The 13,419-nt window shown below is 35.7% G+C and overlaps 1 protein-coding gene across 1 annotated transcript in view; it reads left to right on the top strand.

The window, feature by feature from the left end:
- bmf1 (BCL2 modifying factor 1) overlaps positions 1 to 9,949 on the top strand; it is a 40,905-nt gene extending 30,956 nt beyond the window's left edge. The window contains exon 4 of the mRNA XM_079832986.1: positions 6,817 to 9,949. Coding sequence (XP_079689112.1) covers positions 6,817 to 6,933 — 117 coding nt within the window. The 3' untranslated portion in view covers positions 6,934 to 9,949. The remainder of the gene's footprint in view (positions 1 to 6,816) is intronic.
- Positions 9,950 to 13,419: the final 3,470 nt, after the last annotated feature.

Below are 13,419 nucleotides of genomic sequence, written 5' to 3'. Positions count from 1 at the left end.
ACAGCTTTAGTGGCGTGAGTTACGGGGAAGACTTCGGCTCGTACTTTATGACTTGTCTGTGAAAGCAACAGATGTGTTATCAGTGCTGGGCTGTTGGACTGGGTTTCGTCTCTCTCTAGAGAGCTGAGCCAGCAAAATACAGAGAGTGTGTGTGTGTGTGTGTGTGTCTCCACCCTGCCTCAAGAGCACCGTAATCCTATTTAGTGAAATTATCTTATCTTCCCTCCCTCAATGACAGTGGTAGTAGTATCCACTTAATCTTCCCAAATCCAATTCTCCTCAGTGCCAGGAAGATCGGCGGAGAGCGTGAGAGTCGCCCATCTATCATCATCTTTATTACCAGTGTGTCTGATGACATCATGAGAAATGTGACATCAGTTTCTGTCAGGTTCACCTTCTCGCATATTACGCCTGCCTGCAAAAATATGACTTATTGTGCCGGAATCTGCATTTTGCATTATTATTTATTGTTTGTACTCATGAGAATGTAATCGTTTCGCTCTTTTGCGTCAGTAAAACTGAAAAGGAAACATCATGAAGATCTGCTTTGTAATTCAGTTTAAACCTCATTATGTTGCTGATCTTAATGAAGTCGCTGCTCATTTACATATTTACTCTTTTATTTTGTTATTGTTTTGATTCTGTGAACATCTGTCTAGTGAGTTGCAGCTGCAGCTGAACTGAGTCAAATTCAAAGCTTAAAATATTACTTATTGTCCTTGAAACTGTATTTTGCACATACATTTTTCATTTAATAATTGTTTTTGTCAATGAAAATAATTATTTAGCTGTTTTTACTTGCATATTTTTATTATTATTATTATTATTATTATTATTATCCTTGAAACATTATTTATTTATTTTTGGGGGGGATTTATTTCTCCATGAAAATAAAATTATTTAGCTGTTTTTACTTGCATATTATTATTAGTAGTAGTAGTATTGTCCTTAACTTTTTTTTAATTATTATTTTGTATTAAAAATATTGTTTTCTTTTTTTTAAATTAAAAATAATACAATATTTATTATAATTTATTATTTAATTTCTTAAAAAATGATCCATGAAAAATCATTATTTAGCTGTTTTACTTGCATATTATTATTATTATTATTATTATTGTCCTTAAAACAGTATTTTGCATTATTTTTATTATTATTTTTTGGGATTTATTTCTCCATGAAATTATAATTATTTAGCTGTTTTTACTTGCATATTATTATTAGTAGTAGTAGTATTATTGTCCTTAACTTTTTTTGTTGCATTATTTTGTATTAAAATATATATTTTCTTTTTTTTAATTAAAAATAATATTATATTTATTATAATTTATAATTTAATTTATTTAAAAAAATTATCCATGAAAATAGAATTATTTAGCTGTTTTACTTGCATATTATTATTATTATTGTCCTTGAAACAGTATTTTGCATTATTTTTATTATTAATATTTTATAATTTTGTATTAAAAGATAATATACTATTTATTATAATTATTTTAGTTTTTTTCCATGAAAATATAATTATTTAGCTGTTTTACTTAAATATAATAATAATTATTATTATTATTGTCCTTAACTATATTAAGCATTATTTTTTTTTTTTTTTTTTTTTTTTTTTTTAGCTGTTTTTACTTGCATACAGTTTTCAGTATCTCAATATGAAGCAGCGTCTTTCTCCAATTCAGTGTAACCTTAAAACAGTTCCTAATAAACGGACCAGCCGTTGGCAGATTTACTCTCCACAGCTCAGTTGTATTGTGATGTATAGTGTTGATATTGGACTCTGGGAGTGTGTGTTCGCTGTTGTGTCTGATCTCCTGTGTGTGAAGGTGACGGCTCTCGCTCTTGCATCAGGAGCAGACAGCGTTTGTTGTGGAAATATTGCCAGTGTTTCCCCGTGTCTGGGTTTCACTGTGTTTACCCATCTATTACATCACTGCGTCCTCCTCACGATCAGCTGTTTACACATATTACGCCAATGTCACGAGATGTGTGATATGACTGATGATATTTCTATGGATTGTCTCGTACAGCAACAGGGTTCAAATATATTCTGAACAAAATATATTTTAAATGCACGTGTGTGTGTGTGTGTGCGTGTGTGTGTGTATTCATTATTTAAAATCCATATTAGCAATTTATTTCGTCATTTTGCATAATTTGAAATATGTGTTTATATATTTTGTATTTCCAATATATATACCGGTGTGTATATATATATATATATATATATATATGTCTATTTTATTCAGATTTTGAGCTGAACAATTTACAATGTACAAAAATCAGCAGCCTAAAGAACAACTAACTAATAAACTAAAGTAACTAATATACATATCAAACATTATTAAAGACAAGTATACAGTCAATAAGAACAAATAAGCAAATTAGCTTTTGCGTCTTCTTGCGCTTGAATGGTTTAAAACCACATAGGAATCGATAAGCAAAATCAAAATTAAAATTTTATAATAAGTCTCTGATTCCTGACCTTAAAGAGGACCTATTATGCAAAATTCACTTTTACGTGTCGGCAGTGTGTACACAACCACCCTATAATGGTAAAATCCACGCACTCCTCTTTTTTTATTCCACGTTAATCATAATCAGTCTCTCAGAATAAGCCGTTTGCAGTTTCTATGCAATGGAATGTCACATGATTAGGCCCCACCCATGACTGCTGACAGACTCCGCCCTATTAGCACAGACCCCGCCTACGGCTGCTGACGGACTACGCCCTATTAGCACAGACCCCGCCTACGGCTGCTGACAGACTCCGCCCTATTAACACAGACCCTGCCTACGACTGCTGACAGACTCCGCCCTATTAGCACAGACCCCGCCTACGGCTGCTGACAGACTCCGCCCTATTAGCACAGACCCCGCCTACGACTGCTGACAGACTCCGCCCTATTAACACAGACCCCGCCTACGGCTGCTGACAGACTCCGCCCTATTAGCACAGACCCCGCCTACGACTGCTGACAGACTCCGCCCTATTAGCACAGACCCCGCCTACGACTGCTGACAGACTCCGCCCTATTAACACAGACCCCGCCTACGACTGCTGACAGACTCCGCCCTATTAACACAGACCCCGCCTACGGCTGCTGACAGACTCCGCCCTATTAACACAGACCCCGCCTACGACTGCTGACAGACTCCGCCCTATTAACACAGACCCCGCCTACGACTGCTAACAGACTCCGCCCTATTAGCACAGACCCCGCCTACGGCTGCTGACAGACTCCGCCCTATTAACACAGACCCCGCCTACGACTGCTGACAGACTCCGCCCTATTAACACAGACCCCACCTACGACTGCTGACAGACTCCGCCCTATTAACACAGACCCCGCCTACGACTGCTGACAGACTCCGCCCTATCAACACAGGCCCCGCCCACAACAGCTGACCGACTCCGCCCTATTAGCACAGGCCCCACCCATGACTGCTGACAGACTCCGCCCTTTTAGCACAGACCCCGCCTACGGCTGCTGACAGACTCCGCCCTATTAACACAGGCCCCGCCCACAACAGCTGACAGACTCCGCCCTATTAGCACAGCCCCGCCCATGACTGCTGACAGACTCTGCCCTATTATCCGAGGCACATGCTGTAAAGCAGGGGTCTCCAACCTTTTTTCATTTGAGAGCTACTTTTAAAAAAATGAAAGTCGCAGAGAGCTAGTCATGTTATACAATACTTAAAACTCTTAAATAATGCATCATAATTATCGTATTAACAACTATCCAAACTGTTTTACACCTGAAAGAGTGTAGTAGTAGTTAGTACCAATACCATAAACTTTTACGGTAACGTTACTTGGTATCAATTTTGCAACCACAGCAAAAGTGTTTATTTTTTATTTTATTTAACAAAAAAAACAAAAAAATTCAACTAAATTCAATACATTTATTATTTATGATGATATTCAGTATAAGTAAATAATACATAAACATTTAAAGGCTGTATGCTGTTTAAAAGTACATTGTTTATAAATAAAAGATCCAGTGAAAAATAGGGCTGAACGATTCATTGCATTTGCGATAATATCGCGATATGCTATAACGCGATTTTGGCACGTTACACATAGCCTATCATATGCCTGGCCTAAAAGAAAAAAAACTGTTTGTGTTTGATCTATCTAATATGGTGTTGTTCATACTATAGGCTTCTATCATCTCTCCAATGATTCTGGATCGATTCTGAGCTTAGATTTTAACTGCAGGTGCGCGGTGGCGCTGCGTGTGTTTTAGAACACCCGTATTCTGATTGCTTCCATTATATCTCTCTCTCACACACACACACACACACACACACACACATACACACAATCACGCACAAACCATAAAATAATATTTCATAACGTTCGTTCATTCATGAAGGCTTCATTCATGTCGCTAGAAACTCACTGACAGAAGGTTTTCCATTTCAAATGCTCACGCGGCGCATTGTGAAGAGTGCTCGCGAGTACGCGTCTGAGCGCGTCTCAACATGCTTTTATGACGCAAAATTAATGTAAACACCATCAGTAATGTCTTAATGAATTAAACAGACAGGGCAAAAACATCTTATATTTCAAAAGAGATCTGTGCATTAGTGTGAATGCAGGTCTCCCGCTGTCTATGATGTCATCATTAATAATCAAACAGTAAAGCTGAGAAAGAGAAAAATCACTCTCAGTTCAGACACTCTTAAATACTGAAAGCACTCTTTGTTCATTGCTTGTAATATGTTTTTTTGTTTCTCTTTATGATTTAGGCTACTACTTTATGTTTTGCAGCTATATTAGTTTATATATTTCAAATTATTAACATGCAATTGTTTTAATTAAAATGTTATAATGTGTAGTTATTTTAAAAAGCTTATAATTACATATATCATAATAAAAAACATATTAATTATTAATATTAATCTTATTAATTTATTAAAAAATTAAAAATTCAAAAGTTCAAGAATTGTTTTGGAATCGGATCGTGACTCCCAGAATCGTAATCGGATCGTGAGGTACCAATTAAAGATTTCCACCATTACTATACAATAATGTATTGTTGAATAATACAGAAGATAAAGAGTTTAAAAAATAATCGCATATTAAATCGCAATCGCAATATTGGTTAAAAAAATCGCAATTCGATTTTTTTCCAAAATCTTTCAGCCCTAGTGAAAAATAAGCAACCATCTAGGCATAATTATTATTATTAGTAGAGACGTATTATTATTACATAGAGACGTAGTTAAATCTACTGTAGGCTACAACAGCAGCCTAATATATTCAGTCAATTTCTTCACGTTAAACCAAACTTTTATTTTGACGGGTTGCCTTTAAGTTGACCTTTGTGTGTTTGTGTTATGACAGTTTTTTTAAATGAGGGTTAGGTCCTCATTTAGTGACAAACGGCAGAGACTACAAAGACAGCGAGCGCCCACAGAGACGCAGAACATGCAGGAGTAATATTTAAATAGTATTTTGCAGTTTAATATTCACATACACTAGTATATATTCGTAGCCTGACGTCGTCATACTCAATTCTAGTCAGAATATGAGTCTGATTCTGCTCTGTTGGGCTGTGATTATGGGGCGTGTTTCAACCCAACCAGGAAAGACCTCAATTGGATAGACCTACAACCAATCAGAGCAACGGAGCCACGCATAACGTTAGTTGTCAAATGTCAACTGCACTGTGTTGCCAAGTCCGCAGGTTTTTCCAAGTCCACGGGTTGAAGCGACCGCAATTATGTGATATACAGACCCAGGAATGCGATTTTTAGCTGCCAGCCCTGCCAAAATAACACATATTTTACCCCCCAAATGCCTTTTTTTCCCGGAGAAGTAGTGAGAGAAATAGTAAAGGTGAACGCATAAACGAACAAGTTCTCCGTTTAGGATTAGAACAAATTCAACCCAAGCTCCTGACGTGGATGATTACGTTACTGTTGATCATCTGTCCATCATCGTCTAAAGCCCGCCCTGACAATTTCATTGGTCCGAACAGTTTCTGTTCGAGCATAATTACTTCTCTACCGATCAAGTCCAGACCGAATTGCCAGAGCAAAACATTTTGTGGGCGGGGCTAAGTTCGGCTGGCATCCAGGCTAATATATTCGGCTACATTCTGGAATCCTGCGCTTAGATAAACACGGAAGCGACAACGCAGCTGCGGGTGCCTCGGGAGTCTGTACTACTGGTACTACAGAAATGCTGGTATCGTCAGATTTTAAACATTTCACTACCATAGTACCGAAGTCAAGTAAGTTACCGGTACTAGTGACATCCCTACATTTGCTTGTTTACATTTACATTTGTTCACAAATAAAAATAATAACCTCACAACCCGTCAAACTTGATTTGCGTTGGAGGGGGCGGGACACCTGTCTATATTAGCTCACTTTGATTAGATAAAAAGTACGTCTTGGCGAGCTACCACCAATCAGGTGGTTCAAGTTGACTTGACTTAAAATTTTAAGGTTGCACACAAGTTGATTTTTTGTTACAGTTTTTCAACTTAACTTGAAATGTTAATATTGCACACTTACTTTTTTAAGTCAACACTAAATGTGAAGTCGTACTAAATGACAACTTGGATATTTGAGTTGACTAAATTTAAAGCTCGCGAGCGATGTGTTGGGACCCCTGCTGTAAAGGCTACGCCCTCTTCTGGAAAAGGGGGTGGAGCAGCAGCTCATTTGCATTTAAAGACAAATGCACAAAAACAGCATGTTTTTACTCCCACTTTTACAACATGGTGTAACTCATTACTGCCGTTCTGCTTGACTTTTGTGATTTATTTAGTTTGTTTTATTTGTGTTTGGCAGCATCACAGAAACCAAAGGAACCAGGAGCCCCTGTGGAGGCGCGTGGCGGCGGCGTTTTACACGCTCCTGCTCGGGAGAGACGCCGGCGCTCAGGACGGGAGGGCAGATCGCAGGTGAAACACAAACAAACTGCCATCCGTGTCCCAGTCCACATCACGGAGCGGGACGTTTAACGGCACTGTCTGATATCTTACACGGGTTTTGAGGGGGGAAAAACGAAGACTGAAAAGAAGACGCCTCCGCAGGACGGGGACGGTTTTTGTATGGTAGCCTCTTTTCCCCCTACGAAGATGCCATGATGTTCTTGAGATTCTAACAGGAATATTTTCATAGACATGTTGAGGTATTTTGTACAGTATGCTGTCCGTGTTTAAGTTTCTTTGCACTTCCGTACGTGTATTTGAATGACCTCCACGAGTCTTGGGAACGCCTTACCGTCCCACGCCACCGCCGGAGCGGACAGATGAAGATATACGGAGGACGGTGGATGGGGCTTTTCCTTCAGAAATCTCCCAGGACCTCACTTACAGATCTCCAAAGAGGCCGTTCCTCAGAACAAAGCTTTTTGCACCTCAATTTTCTTGGTTTTTTTAATGTTCCATTTACTTTTTCATGACATTGTTGAATTTTTTTTATAGTTCTTCCTGTTTTTAAATACTTCGGAATATGATTTAGACGTCCTTGTGTTTGTCAAGAGGGTTTGATGAAGTCAATGATGAGTTGATGTACTGCTGTTATTGTCTTTTAATTACATTCGATTTCATTTCATCAGAATTATTGGCATCCAGCTGGTCAACAATCAACAGCATCAAACATAGTCATATGGATTGAGAAAATATCATGTTTTATCATCTACGTATGGTTTCGGGGGGAAAACTGTTCAAGAATATTGTGGTAACACTTTACAATAAGGGTTCATTTGTATTAGTTGACATGAACTAACAATGAACAATACTTTTAATCTCAACATGTACTAAAGATCACAAGTTAACATTGGTTAATGCACTGTGAACTAATATGAACAATAACAACGGTTAATAAATGATGTTACACTGTAAACAAAAAAGTTGTTTCAACTTAAAAAACGTAATTTTGTGCTGCCTTAATTTTAACTTTTAGTGTTGACTAAACTTAAAATTTTAAGGTAGCACAAACACTTTTTAAGGTGAAATTTTTTTTGTAGTTATTTGTTCAACTTAAAAGTAATTGTGCTACCTTAAAACGTTTAAGTAAAGCAACTCAAATGTCCAAGTTGTCACAGTACAAATTCACATTTCAAGTTGACTTTACCTAAAATGTTAAGGCAGCACACTTACTTTTTTAAGTTAAACAAACAACTGTACAAAAAAACATTCAACTTAAAATTAAAGGTAGCACAAACACTTCATTTTTAAGTCAACTCAAATACAAGTTGTCACTTAGTACAACTTCACATTTCAAGTTGACTTAACTTAAAATTAAGGTTGCACACTTTAAGTCAACTTAAAATTTTAAGTTGTACTAAGTGACAACTTGTATTTGTGTTGACTTAAAATTTAAGTTAGCACAAACACTTAATTTTTAAGTTGAAACATTTTTTAAGTTGTTTGCTCAACTTAAAAAAGAGTCCAACTTCAACATTTTAAGTTAAGTTGAACAATCAACTGTAAAAGTGTTTGTGCTACCTTAAAGTTTTAAGTTTACTCAACTTAAATATCCAAGTTGTCACATTAGTACAACTTACTATTTCAAGTTGACTTAACTTAAAATTTTAAGGTTGCACACAAGTTGATTTTTTTTTTTTTTTTACAGTTTTTCAGCTTAACTTGAAATGTTAAGTTTGCACACTTACTTTTTTAAGTCAACTCGAAATGTGAAGTCGTACTAAATGACAACTTGGATATTTGAGTTGACTAAACTTAAAATTTTAAAAGGTAGCACAAACAATTTAAGTTGAAACATTTTTGTACAGTTGTTTGTTCAACTTAACTTAAAATGTTGAAGTGTCCCACTTACTTTTTTAAGTTAAACAAATGTTGACTTAACTTAAATTTTAAGGCAGCACAAATACTTACTTTAAATTCAATAAACAACATTGTATTTACAGTTAATTGTTAGTTCGTGTATTAACTAATGTTAACAAACGAGACCTTGTTGTAAAGCGTTACCCATACGGTTTTATCAGGCCTTCACCAAATTTGGGAAAATATTAGAATAAACGGTAACACTTTACAATAGGCTTTCAGTTGTTAACAGCATTTTTATTATTTAAAGAGCATTAACTAACTATGAATAGTGATTATTATTGCCGAAGTGCTCATTGTTAGTCGATGCGCAAATGGGACCTTATTGTATAAACGTTGCCTTCACATCTCAGACTCACTCAGGTACTTCAATCCACTCAAATTAAGATGGCCAACAGATACAAACCTGTTTTCACATACTGAAGATCATTTCTGTGCCTACGACATGACCAGAACGACCTAGACTGTGTTTACACTAACATACAGCAAACAAACATATCAGCCTCAGCCTTATTGTAGTTGTCGGCTCTCTTCATATGTCATTTTGTTTTATATATTCCTCTTAAACTGTGGTTCTCTTCATCCTGGCCATCGGTTTCATGGCCTGCGAGCAATACTGTGTAAATCTGTGAAGCGACTGCATTATTTCTCCTCTCAGGACACTTGGCGCTTTTTCGATTTTCCTGTTTTATTTCTACTTTTATACGTGTCAGGTGATCTGTACAGTTTTGGTGGTGTACATTTCTTTCTTTTTTTTTAAATAGGACCACTACTTTATTTGTAAAAGACGTGAGGAAGAACTTCTTCTGAAGACTGTAATTATGATGTTTGAAGACACTGATGCATTCAATGCTGTTTTTTTCCCTGATTTGTCTGTCCTGTGTTTTTTATTTTTGTTCATCTTGAAGGAGTGACACATATTTCGTGAAACTTTTTTCGGTTTCCCGCCAACATGCAGTTTTTGTTCATTTAAAATCGGAGCTGTTGGCAGATTTATTAAATGAAGGAAAGAATACACTTTTTCTTTTTTTTTTTACTTTTTGAATACAATACTGATAAAAGTTCTCATCATTAATCAGAACCGTGTCAAATATTGAAATCCAGTGACAGTCAGCTCATATTTTCACCCCAAAAATCAAAAGAAATGTTTCAACTTAAAAAGGTGTTTGCGTTACCTTACAATTTTAAGTTTAGTCAACTCAAATATCCAAGTTATCTTAATACTTCACATTTCAAGTTGGATAAACATACAATTTTAAGGCGGCACAAACACTTACTTTAAGTGAAATAAACAATTTTTTTACAGTTAATTGTTCTATATAGTTTTATATATGTTTATATATGTGTTATATATATATATATATATATATATATATATATATATATAAACAAAAAAGTTTGTTAGATGCGATAAATTGATTTGACACTTGACAGCACTAAAAAACTTTTACTTATTTTATTTCAGCTAATTGCCAAAGTTTCACATTTTAATTTAGCTTAACTTGATGTACTAAAATAACTAAAACTCAAATAAAAATGATTAAATGACTATTAAAAACGACAAGAACACACAACAAAATTGCTAAAACTTTAAAATAATAATACTAAAATAAAGTTCAATTGTAAGTTGACAATTCTATCGCCTTTTAATTTATTTAATGTTTTTTTTTTTTTTTTCTCCCTATTTTAGTTGGGAAGTAATGCAATACATTGATTATTTAATTTAACTAATGATTTCATTTTCTTCAATGAAATACAGTATACTCTAGAATACAGAAATACAGTTATTTCTATAGTGCTTTATACACACTTTAAATTGTTTGTTCATGGTTTGTGCTACCTTAAAATGTTTAAGTTTGGTCAACTTGAAATGTGAAGTTTTACTAATCAACTTGGATATTTGAGTTGAGTAAACTTAAAATCGTTTAAAGCAGCACAAGCACTTACTTTAAGTTTTTACAGTGCAGTACACTGTAAAAAAAATATTGTTGGTTTAACTTAAAAAATAAGTAACCTGGTTGCCTTAAAATTGAGTTCATTGAAATTAAAAATTTGAGTTAATACAATGAAGGAAATTGGTTTAATAAATAGAAACTCAAAATATTGTATCTAAACCACATAAATTAAAAAAATGTTGTGATAAATCATGAAAATAGCACAATTTGGCATGTTTCACATAAAACACAATTACGCTTTCAATTAATTTAATTGAACTCAAAATTAAGGCAACCAGGTAACTTACTTTTTAAATATTTTTTTACAGTGTACAGACAGTAATACACTTAAATCCAAATTTAACTTCTGCCGCAGCTCTAAAAAAGGCTGGAGTGTCTAATCGATTCAATTGTCACGATAATAATAACAATGTCAATGCAAAGTAATGGCCGACAGGCTTCAACGTTTCTTCTGATTTTGAGGTGGAATATGACTGGCATTCTCCTATTTCCATGGTCTGTGCTGGTTTTCAGGAAGGTAGCTGGTACATTAATAGGGTACAGGTACAGTCCCTCGGTGTACTTTCCGAGCGCTTTGAGGCGGAGGCCGTGGCTGCATGTCGAATGTTGCGTGAGGTGAACGTGAGTTTCCTGCAGATCGTGAACGCTGAGCCAGAGCCGCGCGCGCATCCGCCTCATCGAGCCGCCACCGCTCACGTACAGTATGTGCACTCCTCCACTTCTTATTTATTTTGTTTCTTATTTATTTTGTTGTATATCGGCCCGTTGCTACTGTATGCATTTCACTGTGCAATTCCTTTCTTTATATCCTTTGATACTACCGTTTTGTTGTGCATTTCTCGTGTTTGTTGTGTTGCTGAAGGAGGTTTAGGATGATTTTAATCTCCAAAAATCTGGTCACTGTTGTTCTGTTTGTTCAAATCAACAAAGTGCCATCAGATGAACTGAGCAAATCAGAAAAATCAGAGAGATTATTTTGTATTATATTGTAACTCACGAAAACATGTCCAGGTTGTATTTTTTCCTCCTTAAATCAACTAGAAAAAGTTACATTTGAATATAAATAAAGTATATATATTAATTGTAGTGTATTTTATACCATGGTCTGTCTTGAATACTCCATTCTGATTGCCTGGAAGTAAGCGCAGATAGTTCCAGTCAGTTTAATCACCTTTCTATATTAATGCGCTGTTTTCATTGAAGCGCGTGCACAGAGATCACACGTCGCTGAAACATTCAAAAGCACAAAAACGTCTTGTCAACGTAACCACACGACTTTTATTAATAAATTAACTTCTCAGCTACTGAATCGCTGCATTATATTACTCAGCATGGAGGTGATAGCGTCGCCGTTTTCATTCAACTCACAACTTCATTGCTAGAGACGCTGGCAAACGCAGGTAATACACATCTCTCTCTCTCTCTCTCTCTCTCTCTCTCTCTCTCTCTCTCTCTCTCTCTCTCTCTCTCTCGATAGATCGATGGGCTAATTCATTCAAATAAATGTTCTAATTCAATCAAATAAAGGTACTCTTACCGCACTACTTTATCTCTGTCTGATAACAAGCGGAAAGGACGAGAGCCTAGCGAGTCGTTGCTGACCAAATTCACCGCCATTTTAATTCGAACATTTTCAGTCAAATTTGCTGACGAAAATATCCGCCATTTTAATCATAACGTTCCTGTCAGATTTAGCGCTGGACATATCAATGGCAGCGTTAACGTTTCAAATATATTCTGACTTAAAAACCAGTTAAATTTACATGAAGCATGTTTTTAATTCGCCTCAAATGATATTCAAACACAAATGAGCCAATAGTTGTCTTTTAAGTAAGAGTATAAAACGTGAGAGTTCATATTGAGATGCTTTTGATCACAGTTTGAGATAGTTCTGAAAAAATACTTGGTTTTCTTCTGATTTTGTGGTGAAATATGACTTGGACATGTTTGATATGAGCTTTACTCAATCTTTTTGTGAAATGAACGAGGAAAAGCTGATTAATTCTGCTTCTGAGGGTCTAAAACCTTCAAGCTGAATCAGAGCTGAAATCATTGAGTTAAATCAGAATCCCATTACAACTAAAGGTTTTGAAGATGTACACAGTTTTTCTGTTAATGAAACTAACCTTGTGAAGTGCTTTATCTCTGTTTCTCTCTTTTTACATGCACTGGAAAGTACTTTGTGTTTGATTGAATCTCAAGGGTTCTCGTATCCCAGTGTTATAGTCGCTCTTCTCAAGTTCGTGAGATGTCAGGAATCTACTTTTTTTTGTCTTTGTTTTTTGATTCAGAGGGTAACAAGCACACACCGGTGCCCGTATTAGTCTGAAATCAACCCATGATGAAGCCAACAGTGTCTTTAACTGTATTTCACTCCATCGTTGTTGTTTTGTAAGTTGATATTGTCTGCCTTTGTTGGGGCTCATTGGTTTTGGTTTCTAAAATGGATTTTCTTACTGAAATTGGTGGCTTTTTGAAGGCAGATGTTTTGAAATGTTCTACTAAAGTGTGATCAAGGGCTCTTTTAATCTTAAAACATTCCTTGTGTCAGTCTTCAGTGAATCTGCATCTCCAGATTTGACCACTCGATCAGGTTGATATTCTGCCTGGGCCTTCGTTATTTCCAAGAGTTGATGATTTCCATG

Source organism: Gobio gobio, assembly GCF_949357685.1.
Source record: "Gobio gobio genome assembly, chromosome: 13".
NCBI lineage: Eukaryota > Metazoa > Chordata > Actinopteri > Cypriniformes > Gobionidae > Gobio > Gobio gobio.
Note: the sequence above shows the minus strand (reverse complement) of the source record. Positions and strands in the feature narration are given on the sequence as shown.